The sequence below is a fragment of the Myotis davidii genome, unplaced genomic scaffold, assembly GCF_000327345.1.
Source record: "Myotis davidii unplaced genomic scaffold, ASM32734v1 scaffold100, whole genome shotgun sequence".
NCBI classification, from domain to species: domain Eukaryota; kingdom Metazoa; phylum Chordata; class Mammalia; order Chiroptera; family Vespertilionidae; genus Myotis; species Myotis davidii.
Genome location: NW_006292691.1, coordinates 100,005 through 111,580, shown reverse-complemented (window position 1 = coordinate 111,580; position 11,576 = coordinate 100,005). Strand labels below are relative to the sequence as shown.

General features: G+C 48.7%; 1 protein-coding gene across 10 annotated transcripts in view; it reads left to right on the top strand.

The window, feature by feature from the left end:
• NPRL3 (NPR3-like, GATOR1 complex subunit) overlaps window positions 1–11,576 on the top strand; it is a 40,560-nt gene that overhangs the window by 15,407 nt on the left and 13,577 nt on the right. For all 10 annotated transcript variants that reach the window (XM_006766131.2, XM_015565565.1, XM_006766130.2 and 7 more), the window contains 2 exons: window positions 4,610–4,763; window positions 6,644–6,725. In XM_006766131.2, coding sequence (XP_006766194.1) covers window positions 4,610–4,763; window positions 6,644–6,725 — 236 coding nt within the window. The remainder of the gene's footprint in view (window positions 1–4,609; window positions 4,764–6,643; window positions 6,726–11,576) is intronic.

The window sequence follows — 11,576 nt, the reverse complement described above, 5'->3', positions numbered from 1 at the left end:
GTGATTTTGAGATTATCCCTTGTCATGTATATCAGTACTTTATTCCTTTTTATGGTCAAATTGTATTCCATTGTATGAATAGACCATACTTTGTTTATCCCTTCATCTATTGAGGAACATTTGAGTTTTTTTTCACCTTTTTCTATTATGAACAATGCTGTTAAGGATATTTGTATACAAATTTTTGTGTGGAGGCATGTTTTCATTTCACTTGGGTATATACCTAGGAGTGGAATTGCTGGGTCATATGATAACTGTGTTTACCCATTTGAAGAACTGCCAGACTGTTCTCCACATCGCTGCACCGTTTTACATTCCCAGGTACAATGCATGAGGATTCCAATTTCTGTACATCCTGACAACACTTGATATTTTCCATTTTTTAAATAATGAAGCCTAATTGTTCTCAGTGTTGTCTGAAGTTGTGTTTTTATTATTTACAGGAAAATGTTTTTCAGTAAAGCTGTCAAAATATAAGGGATCCAAATAAACATAAAAGGCACCCCTGGGTAAGGACTGGCTTATATTATTAATGGAATTCCTAGGAAATTTATATCCAGTGCCTGTTAAATAATGGCATTCCTCTGAAATATACCAGTGTCAGTTTTCACCAAAGAACCCAGGGTTCTCTCTGGCTGGGCACGTGATCTGCATGACAACTTTTGTGCAGAAATATGAGTGAGAAAGTGATTGGATTTCAGTGACAAGGAGCAGTGATGCCCTGAAAACCTTCAGAGAAGCAGGAAGGAGACTGAGTAGAAAGGGAACCTATAAAATCAGGAATGAGACTGAGTAGAAAGGGAACCTATAAAATTAGGTGCCATTCTGAGTCTCAAGGTGTATGTTTTCATGGTGGCTTTTTTTGGTATGGAGACTACATGTCTCACTCTGAACAGTTCAAAATCAAAATAATGCTAGAGAAAAGATCCATGAGAATGAAGCTTAATTTTTAAATTTTTACCTGTTGATAAAGACAACCACAAGTGAGAACAAAATGATTTGTTAGTGGTTGGGGCATGAGGTTCCAAGAGATCTTCATCCTACTTTATACATGCCTGTGGTATTTGCATCTTCACGATGTTCTTGTATTACTTATATAATTACATAACACAAAACCATCCACAAAGAGAACTCAAATTAAGTAAAAAACAAGCAAACAAAACCCATGACGAATGCTGTCCACCTGTCAGTCCTGATAGCCCCTGTGGGATGGGCAGTGAGGAGCAGCCACAACCCCACCCCAGATGTTGCCGGCAGGCTCTCATCCCTGGGCAGTATGTGATAGCAACATGTAAAGCAGTCAAGCAAGCACGCATATTATAAAGTCTTGTAAAGATTTTTATAATAATAATTAGCCTGGAAGTAATTCCAGTAGTTGAGGAGAGGTTGGAAAAGGTGGTGGTTATTATACACTGGCACGTTTGTGGCCATTGAAGATGAGAAATGGGGACAGCATCAGAACCCGGAGGAGTGTAGGTTACCACAGGTAGTATAGGACTTCAGACAGCATGGGCCGTCACGACGAAGAGTGGGAGGGATTTTAAATAATGTAAAGAGTTGATATTTTAGGGTAGACAAGTTTCAGTCGTCATGTAAAAATGTATACTTTTTTTTTATTTTGAAAGTTTTAAACCCTGAGTTAGTGACAATAGTTTGATAACCCTATACCCCTGTCTCTGAGATTTCACAACTATCACCTTTGCACCTTGGTTCCATCTACTGTCCCCACCACTTACATTGTCACTTATGTATTTCAAGACAAGCCCTAGCCTCATGTCTGTTCACTCCTACATACTTCAGAAGGCATCGCTATAAAAATATGGGCATTCATTTTATACCAGAATACCCTTTTCACACCTGAGAAAATTTGCAATAAGTTGGTATAAACTAGTACGTGATCCATTGAAGCTTTCCCCAATTGCCTCAGCATTTTTGCTGGTTGTCTTGTCTGAACCAGGATTAAGACCCAGCCCCCACAAACGTGTTGTCAGGTCTCTAGATCTCTGCCCGTCTAGGACTCTCTCCCCCATTTGTCCCATCAGATGTTCTATGTTTGGACTCATCTCATTGTGCAGACAAGTCAGACTTGCTCTCTGTCCCTGTATTTCTTGCAAACTAAATGCTTGATTACATTTGGGTGTGAGTTCTGGGGACAAGAAAGTCTCACAGGTGATGCCCTGAACCTCATGCTGCCTCACAGCACGTGTGGGGAAAGTGTGGCATTTCCAAGAGCTCCCACTCAGGGTTGGCGTGTCCTAGGACCTGGGTGGTAGTTCTCTCAGTGTGGCCACACAGCCTCAGGCCCTGCAGGCACCTTGAACAGTGTCTGGCCTGTGCAGCCAAGCAGGCACCCTGGCCACTCTCTCAGTGCTGGTCCTTGGGCCTCGCCTGGGCAGGCACCACCTTGCGTGTCTGGGAATGTGGGACAAACAGGCCCTGAGCCCCTGACAGCACTGTCCTGCCCCAGCCAGTGGGTCTTCTAGCGGAGTCATGTTCTCGGGTGGGACTTGCTTACTCTTCAAGGGAATGACCATGTGCTCAAGATCATTCTCCTTTGCTCTGGGAGTATTTCCACACAGATTCTTCTGGAAGGGTTTTGAGGCAATTGTATATACTCTAAGCCAGTGGTTCTCCACCTTCCTAATGCCGTGACCCTTTAATACAGTTCCTCATGTTGTGGTGACCCCCAACCATAAAATTATTTTCATTGCTACTTCATCACTGTACTTTTGCTACTGTTATGAATCATAATGTAGATATCTGATATGCAGGATGTATTTTCATTGTTACAAATTGGACATAATTAAAGCATAGTGATTAATGACAAAAACAATATGTAATTATATATGTGTTTTCCGATGGTCTTAGGCAACCCCCGTGAAAGGGTCGTTCGACCGCCAAAGGGGTCTCGACCCACAGGTTGAGAACCGCTGCTCTAAACCCTGCAGTTTCGTAATCTTGCAGGGGACACTGTTGAGGGGATGCCCTTGACACGAAGGGACAGGGCTGCTGCCAGTGGTGGGCATAGCATGGGAACAACCTTTGGTTCTCTCCCCAGCGCAGATATGCTGCCAGGTGTGAGTTCTGTTTGTGAGCATGAGATCTGCTAGTTTAGAAAATCTCTCCCAGCTCCAGGGATGAAGGTGTTTACTGTGGGCAGGGCGCTCTCTGGCAGATAAACGAGAGGGAGGCAGCACCAGGGTTCTAATCAGCAGCACCATTCTCCCTCTTCCTTTCCTCACCTCCGCCCCATAGGATGACTCAGCTGCCCCGTGGGCCTCCTGAAGCACTGAGTCATGGCTGGCCAGTTATCTGCTCCAAGGAGCATCTTCACAGACCCACAGCCACCTGCTCCACCCTTGGCCTGGCCCGACTGCAGCCCCTGATAGTTTCTAGAGTTGACACAGGGGATGGGAGTGGCTGGAGCCAGCTGGCTTCTCCTGTTAGCCAAGGTCATGTCTGCTAGAAGGAGCCACTTAACCTTGAGGATAGAAAATGTTCAGTGAACAGTTAGCCTGTTGCTTCTGTTTATTATACTCTGTGTCCCTATAAGAGGGGCTGTGTGACTAAATTCTACCATAGCCAGTTGGTCCACCAACAGTCAGCAGTACACTGGTGACTGCAAACACTGCCAGGGATTTTGCTGTGGGTAGTCTCTGTTTTGAGCACACATTTCTGACTAATTGGCGATGGGGGTGCCACTGTTGTCCTTTCTTCGATGGGAGCCCTGTGACCCAGGGTCACACAGCAGGTGGTTGGACAGATCTGTACCTTCCATTATCCCACTGGCTGCCTCTGCCAGGCCCAGAGTGGATGCCTAATCTGTGCCCTACCTCCCTGGATGGCCCTGGTGCCCTGCAGTGTGGGAGCCTTTCTCTACTTCAGTGGTTCTCAACCTGTGGGTCGAGACCCCTTTGGTGGTGGAACGACCCTTTCACAGGGGTCACCTAAGACTATCCTGCATATCAGATATTTACATTACGATTCATAACAGTAGCAACATTACAGTTATGAAGTAGCAACGAAAATAATTTTATGGTTGGGTCACAACATGAGGAACTGTATTTGAATAAGTCTAGACCTGTTTGGGATCATCCTTGCTACCATCTACTTCAGTGGTTCTCAACCTGTGGGTCGAGACCCCTTTGGTGGTGGAACGACCCTTTCACAGGGGTCACCTAAGACTATCCTGCATATCAGATATTTACATTACGATTCATAACAGTAGCAACATTACAGTTATGAAGTAGCAACGAAAATAATTTTATGGTTGGGTCACAACATGAGGAACTGTATTTAAAGGGCCAGAAGGTTGAGAACTACTGCTCTACTTGTTAGAAATGCTTGGTTTCCTACCCCCCACACTGGGTGACCCCACGGAGCCATCTCTGTGCTGTCATCCGGCAGCTATCCCCAAGATAGGATGCTGAGCGGACTGGCGTGTATGGACAGCTCCTAGAGGGGACACAGGAAATGGGTGATGGTGGCACCTGGAGAGGAGCCTGGGGGAAAGGAGTAGAGGATTCTGTCATGGTTTCAGTGTTTGCTTTGTATGTGTATTATTGGAGTACATGTGCTGCATTTGAGTCAAGCTTGGCTTCTCCCACAGGCCAACGCGGATCCCTCGGTGATCAACTGCCTGCACAACCTTTCCCGACGAATCGCCACCGTGCTGCAGCACGAGGAGCGCCGCTGCCAGTACCTCACTCGGGAGGCCAAGCTGATCCTCGCGCTGCAGGACGAGGTGTCTGCTGTCGCCGACGGTGAGTGCGGCAGGTGTCTCTCCTCCCCAAAGCACAGAGCAGGCAGTGTTTCCAGGCAGGACACGGAAGCCACGGTGCTCAGAGTTCCATGCTCCTCCGCCCGGACTGAGCAGGCCCCAGTGCAGAGGGAGACTCCCCGGGGCACAGCTAGAGACCCCTTTCCCGCCTGATGTGCTAACACTGATTCCTTAGCCTGAAGCATTTCCTCCCCACAAATGCGCATGGTGGCTCTTCACGCAGGTCAGGCACTGCCCGCCGGCCCTGTGCTGCTGGCCCTGCGTCCCGGCTGGAGGACCTGTGGAGGGGCCGGGGGAGTGGTGAGCTGGCAGGGTGGGTGCTTTTCAGTTCTTTGCTTTCAACTAAATTGAAGGAGGACCTAATGGAGTTATCAACTGGAAAGTTATTAAAAATAATTTGGGTAATGTGTTTTTATTGATTTCAGAAAGGAAGGGAGAGGGAGAGGGAGAGAGAGAAAGAAACATCAATGTTCCTATACACCCCACACTGGGAATTGAGCCTGCAACCTGGGCATGTGCCTTGACTGGGAACTGAACCGTGACCTCGTGGTTCATAGATCAACTCTCAACCACTGAGCCACACCGGCCGGGCTATTAGAAATAGATACATTACCATGTGGTGTTTGGCATACCGTCAACACTGGAAAGTGTGGAGAGACTCCTACCTGTCACAGACCCACCTCCACCCTCTTGGCTCAGTGCCTTTGTAAGAGCACAGTGAAGGTGCGCCCCGTCTGACTGTAGCAGCAGGTAGAGCAGCGGGCACCATGCACGAACTATCCCGCGCAGGTGCGTTCTCAGTAAAAACTTACTTTTTATGTTTGACAACGAAGTTTTATTTCTTAAAACATTTTCTTTAGAGTCTGTGACTTTGTTACAGGAATTTTAAAAGTTCAATTTAGTACAAATAGTTTTGTTAGATATTTATGAGACAGGATTAATGAAAAAGACTTTCAGTCAGAAAAAGAAATTATATTAGCATAAATGTGGGGGAAAGAATGGGATGAGGCCTGGAACTACATGGTCACTGAGGCAGAAGATGGCACTGGCGGTCCGAGGTAGTCTTCAGGAGCGTCAGGAAAAGCGTCAGGTGGGGCCAGTGCTGAAGTTTAAATACAAATATTTCATATAAAGACAGTTGAAGAAATCAGCCTGAGTATAATTCTAATTCAGCTGGATGCCAAGATTTTATGAGAAGCAGTTGTGAGCCCTGGCCGATGTGGCTCAGTTGTTTGGGCGTCACCCTGTGCACTGAGAGGTTGCCAGTTCGATTCCTAGTTGGCACGTGCCCGGTTACAGGCTTTATCCCTGGTAGGGGACGTACAGGAGGCAGCCAATCCATGTTGTGCTCTCACGTTGATGTTTCTCCCTCTCTCTTCTTCTCCCTTCCTCTTTCTCTAAAAATCAATAAACTATTAAAAAAAGAAGAAACAGCCTGGCCGGCATGGCTCAGTGGTCAAGCATTGACCTATGCACCAGGTCGTGGTTTGATTCTCCGTCAGGGCACGTGCTCAGGTTGTGGGTTTGATCCCCAGTGTGGAGTGTACAGGAGGCAGCTGACCAATGATTCTCATCGTTGATGTTTCTATCTCTCTCCCCTTCTCTGAAATCAATAAAAATATATTTAAAAAGGAAGAGGAAGAAGCAGTTATGAATAGCCTGATGATTGGTTTAAAGTTACTGACAATTCTTTTTAAGTTGTTTTTAAAGGTATTTTAACTTGTTTTTAAAGGTATTTTCTATTCTAGCCTTTTGTGTCAAACATCAGTTGTTAGCACACCCAATGTGGGTGTGCCCCCTCCCCCCACCCTCCCTACAGCTGCTTTGGAGATTTTAAGTCCTTCTGTGTCTCAATTCTTGCAGCAAATGATGGTCCGCAGTCTCCGTTCCATCACATACTGCCCAAGTGCAAGCTGGCCAGGGACCTCAAGGAAGCTTACGACAGGTAGGACAGGCGAGCGGCACACCATGCACTCCCTTCTCGTGGGCCTTACTGCCTGAGCAGTGTCTGATAATGGGACTCCCTCTGCTGGGTGCTGTTCTCCCGTTGTGCCACTGAAATGGGGGTGAGAGGGCAGGAAGTGCCAACCCCTTTGGTGTGCGCCCAGCTGGAACAGTCACCTCCATACTTAACCAAAAGTGAGCCTGAAGTTACGCATGAGAGCCTGAAAGTGCATTTGAGTCCTCAAATGCAAGGTGATTTTACTGAGCCTGGCACAGCGCCAAGTTCTGGGTCCACCTTCATTAGGTGTGTGTCGCTGTCACCTTTCACCATGAGGAAACAGGCTCAGGGGATGGAGAGGGGTTGGCCCTGCCCTGGGGAACTGGGGGCCTGGGACAGTCAGTGTATGAGTGCAGCAGGTGTTGGAGACACAGCGGAAACCTCACAGTTGTTCGGATTATATTTGTGGCTCAGCACCTACTCTCTTAAACATGGATAAGCAAAGAACTTATTTTCTTTTTTAAGGGTGTCCTGTGGCTCTGGCGCTGGGCCTGCAGTGGGGGATGGAGGTTTGGTGGGGGCGAGTGCCCAAGGGACAGCCCACCTGGCAGTTTTGCCTTCCCTGTCCTGCACCGGCCGGTTGGTTCACAGGGTACCACCCGGCACCAGGCAGCAGCATGTGGGTGCAGCCTTCTTCGGTGCCTCTTTCTGCCCTCTCTTCCTCCCTCATTCCCTTACATTTCCACATTCTCCTTGGCGAGTGCGGCAGCTCAGCGCTCCCACCTGGCCTTCCCAGGCTGCACTCCATTCCACTGGACTCTCCTCCCACTGGAGAGGGTCCTGATGTAAGAACTGTGGCCGCAACACCACGTGTCATCGAAGCCCAGAGACAGCGGTTTGTCCAGGATCCTTTCCCTTTTTCATGTTAATTTATTCTGTTTTTACTAACATTAAAGACATTTAGGAAATACAGAAAAGTATAATTTTATACACAGTGATAATCACTATGAACATTTTGGTAATTTTTTTAAACTTGATTTTTTGAAAGGTCACATATTCATCAAGACTGAAATTTAGAGCTTTGATTTTCTCCTGCTGCACTCCCACCAGCTTCTCATCCTGGCGGCAGGATGCATTTCAGCGACAGCCTTCCTCACAGATGGGTTTACCATAAGGTGCATACAGGCAAATAGTGATCCACTGTCTCCCTTCCCATACCGGTAGCACACTGGGCATCCAGTTAGCCTGTTGCCTTCTCAGATAGCAGTATAACTTAGACTTCTGCCTGGGCTGATGAATAAGAACTTTTGGTTTTTTTGCTGCATAGTTAGCCAGCCCCCTCCCTTGGGCGTTTATTTGGCTTCACGTTTTGCTGCTGTAAGACATGCTGCCCAACCACATGCATGTGTTATTGTGCATCTGTACCCACACATCCATAACATAAATTCCTGAAAGTGGGGTTGCTAGGGCACCTAGGTAAAATGCATTTCCTCTGTGGAGTATGTGCCTCGATCTGCACTCCCACCAGAAGCCCGTGAGATACCTGTCAGCACAGCGTCTTGGTGAGCCGCTTGGTCTTAACCAATGTAAGGGTAGAGCATAGTGTCTCAGTGCAGCTTGTGCGCGTCTCACGTGTTTACCCCATCCCTGTTCTCTTTTCTGGTAGCTCTCTGCGCAGACCCCTGCTTGTTCTGTTGGGAGGTGTAGGTGCCTTTTAAAGGAGGGGGAGTTGCCCTTTGTGAGGGCAGCTTGTGCTCCCCTTGTCTTTGTTTTGGTGACCCCTGGGTGTGGCTTCTGGCTGTTGGAGAACATCAGGGCAGCCTGAACTGCCCTTGCTGAGTGAGGGTTTTGGTTTCTGATCCCTCCTACTTCCGAGAACTTGACCCAGAATGGGGTTTTTGGTCTTGCAGTCCGACCCTGTCTTTGTATTCCACATGATCGCATTGGAGTTTTCCCTGTGGTAAAAGAATTGTCGTCCTCTGGTCTTGGATTGATTGGTATCAAAATCCCTTTCTAGGCCCTGCCAGTGTGGCTCAGCTGGTTGAGTGTTGTCCCATGCAACCGATTGGTGTTTCTCTCACATTGATGTTTCTCCCTTTCCCTCTCCCTTCCTCTCTCTTTCTCTAAATTAAAATTTTAAAAAACAGTTTAAAAAGTCCCTTCCTTGGAAACTGCTATTGCTTTACTCGGAGTGGGAATTTGCATGCCTCAACTCGGATTATGCTTGATATTAGCCAAAAGGCCAAGAAGTGATCTCAACTAGGGTTAGACTACAGCAAAATTCAGGCTAACCTGGAATTAAAATGAAAAGCAAACAGGAGAAGACTTTATATTCGTGAAGAAAGAAGGGACTGTGATTTCTTATATTTGAACTACACCGGAAAGTTCATCCCTCCAGCTTTCCGGCTGGAGGGATGAGATCCTGGATTGTGTCAGGGCCTGAGGCAGCCAGTGCCCCCTAGTGGGCATCAGTTTGAAAGAGGACAGGAATTGGTTTTTGGCAAAAACAGCTCTCAGAATCCACTGTCCAGCACTTAGCTTCCCTCCTTTAACCCAGGCATCTGTTGTTAGAGCCCAGGATCGAATTTCCTCCAGGCGAACCCTGCAGCCCACCCACTCTGACCTGTCCTGGTCCCAGCCCCGCCCCCAGGAGAGCCAGGGGCAGTTGTGTCCACCCTTGTACCTGTCCCAACCTGGCAACAGCAATGGCCCCCAGGAGCCTCCCTGGCCTGTGGCCTTCCAGGTCCATGTTGGCCCTGAGGGTCTGGCCTGGCCTGCCCTCACTCCTGCAGAATGGACTGCACCTTGGAGCTAAGAAAGGGAGCCTGGGTTTCTGTTACTGGTCCGGGAACATAACACAGATAGCAACTTCCTGACAGATCCCTGGGGAAGGGTTTCTCAGAGCAGAAATGAGAGACAGGAAGCTGTGAGACTTAGTAGTGTTGGAGATTTGGATGGGACTTTTCAAGGGAATTGCTCTGAGTTTGGTGTTTTAATTAAAATCCAGGGACCCAGCCATAGCAGCTCAGTGGTTGAGCATCAACCTATGAACCAGGAGGTCACGGTTCGATTCCTGGTCAGGTCACATGGTTGCAGGCTCGATCCCCAGTAGAGGTGTGCAGAAGGCAGCCCATCAGTGATTCTCTCTCATCATTGATGTTTCTATTTCTCTCTCCCTCTCCTTCCCTCTCTGAAATCAATAAAAATATATTTTAAAATAATAATAAAATCCGGGGGTATGGTGTGGCTGAGCAGCCTGATGGCCCCTTGCCCAAGGACCTGAGTGTCTGTGAATGTAGGCTGGCAGTGTGAATCCCTCCAGAGGCCCAACTATTCTAGCGCCTGTGTCTTCCTGTGGAACTTGGTGACCTCAGTGATAGCATCCCATTCATTTGTGTGACCGTCAGGTTGTGTCTTCCACGAGGTCAGGGACATCCCTTCACTTTTCCTGACGCAGCCCTGTGCTTGGCGTGTGGAGAAGCACAGCTCACCCACTAGTAGTTGAAAGGACCAGTAATAGGGGTCACGTCTCTGTGGATTCCACGGACTTGAAGTGTTTGCCTGACTGGTTCTCCATCGTTAACTGGGGTGGCATTCAGGGCCTGTGGTGGGGTCTGCGAGGCTGGGGACTCTGCCTGCTCCTCTGCCTCACACTGCTGCCTGTCCGGAGCAGATATGGGCCCACAGACACCTCCACGAACATCCTGGGAGTTTTAGTTCCTATTTCCATGAAGTGGACCTGCATAGAAACTTCTGTTTGCGATTTCAAGGTAGGCCTTTTGGAGCCCACCCCGACCTCTTGGATCAGGTGCAGGGTCCCACTGCAAGGGAAGCCCGGCTGCGTGAGACAAAGGGACCAGAAGGTCAGGGCTAGCTTCGAAGGTCTCTGGCCTGGGGCAGGAAGAAGGGTGACCGAAGGATGAGTCAGTTGTTAGCCAGAGGTTAGGAACTGAAAGTCTCTCAGATGCTGAGATCTGAGGGTAATGGACTAAGCTGGTACACATTTCTGTCTGGGGGGTGACAGATAAGCATATTTTGGGCTGGAGTGTGGCCTCATGCACAGTCATCGCTTCAGGGCCGGGCTCTGGCAGGAGCAGGCGTGTATCTCGCGTCGCAGACAGGGCTTGGCTCGCCCTCTGGCCCAGCGCTGTGTGAGGCTGGATAAGCCTCACGTGGGCAGCGTTTTCCTACAGTAATTCCAGGTCAAACGGCTAGCTGCCCTACAAAGGGAAGTGCAAGCTTAGGAGGGACTTCTAGGGCCAAAGCCCCACTCTGCTGGTCATGTCTTAAAGCTGTATTTTACAGACAAAATAAAACTGTGCTTTACAAACAGGCACAGACCTTTTCCTCCTCCTGACAGATGTCAGTGCACCTCCGGCTCACCTCTGGGTGTGGGGGTGTCAGGCTCCTCTGGGAGCTTGAGGGCCACTCTCTCTTCTTGACTAGATCCAGGGTTTCCCAGGAACGCTAGGGTCTGAGCTGGCCCTCTGAGACGCTGCTGGGGTGGCACTCAGGGTCCCCACACTGTGTGTAGAGAGGCACCGCCATCGGTGCAGAGTGCTCCGGGGGAGGAGGTTGCTGGCAGGTGAGCAAATGCTTGGAAAAGTGTAGGAACATCCTCATGGAAACCAGGAAATCAATGTGGGTGTGCACCCCTCCCCCAAAAAAGGACCTCATGTCACTGTACACCAGACGGTGTGGCCTGGGATGGCTGACATGTGGAGTTGCTCTATGGGCCTAATTCATCCCCTCGCACCCAAACCAGGCACTTGTTGTCTCTCCCTGAGGTTTGTTCCAAGCCCCAAACACCAGTTCTCTGCACACCCCTGCGCCCTCCTCTGCTGTTCCCTTTCC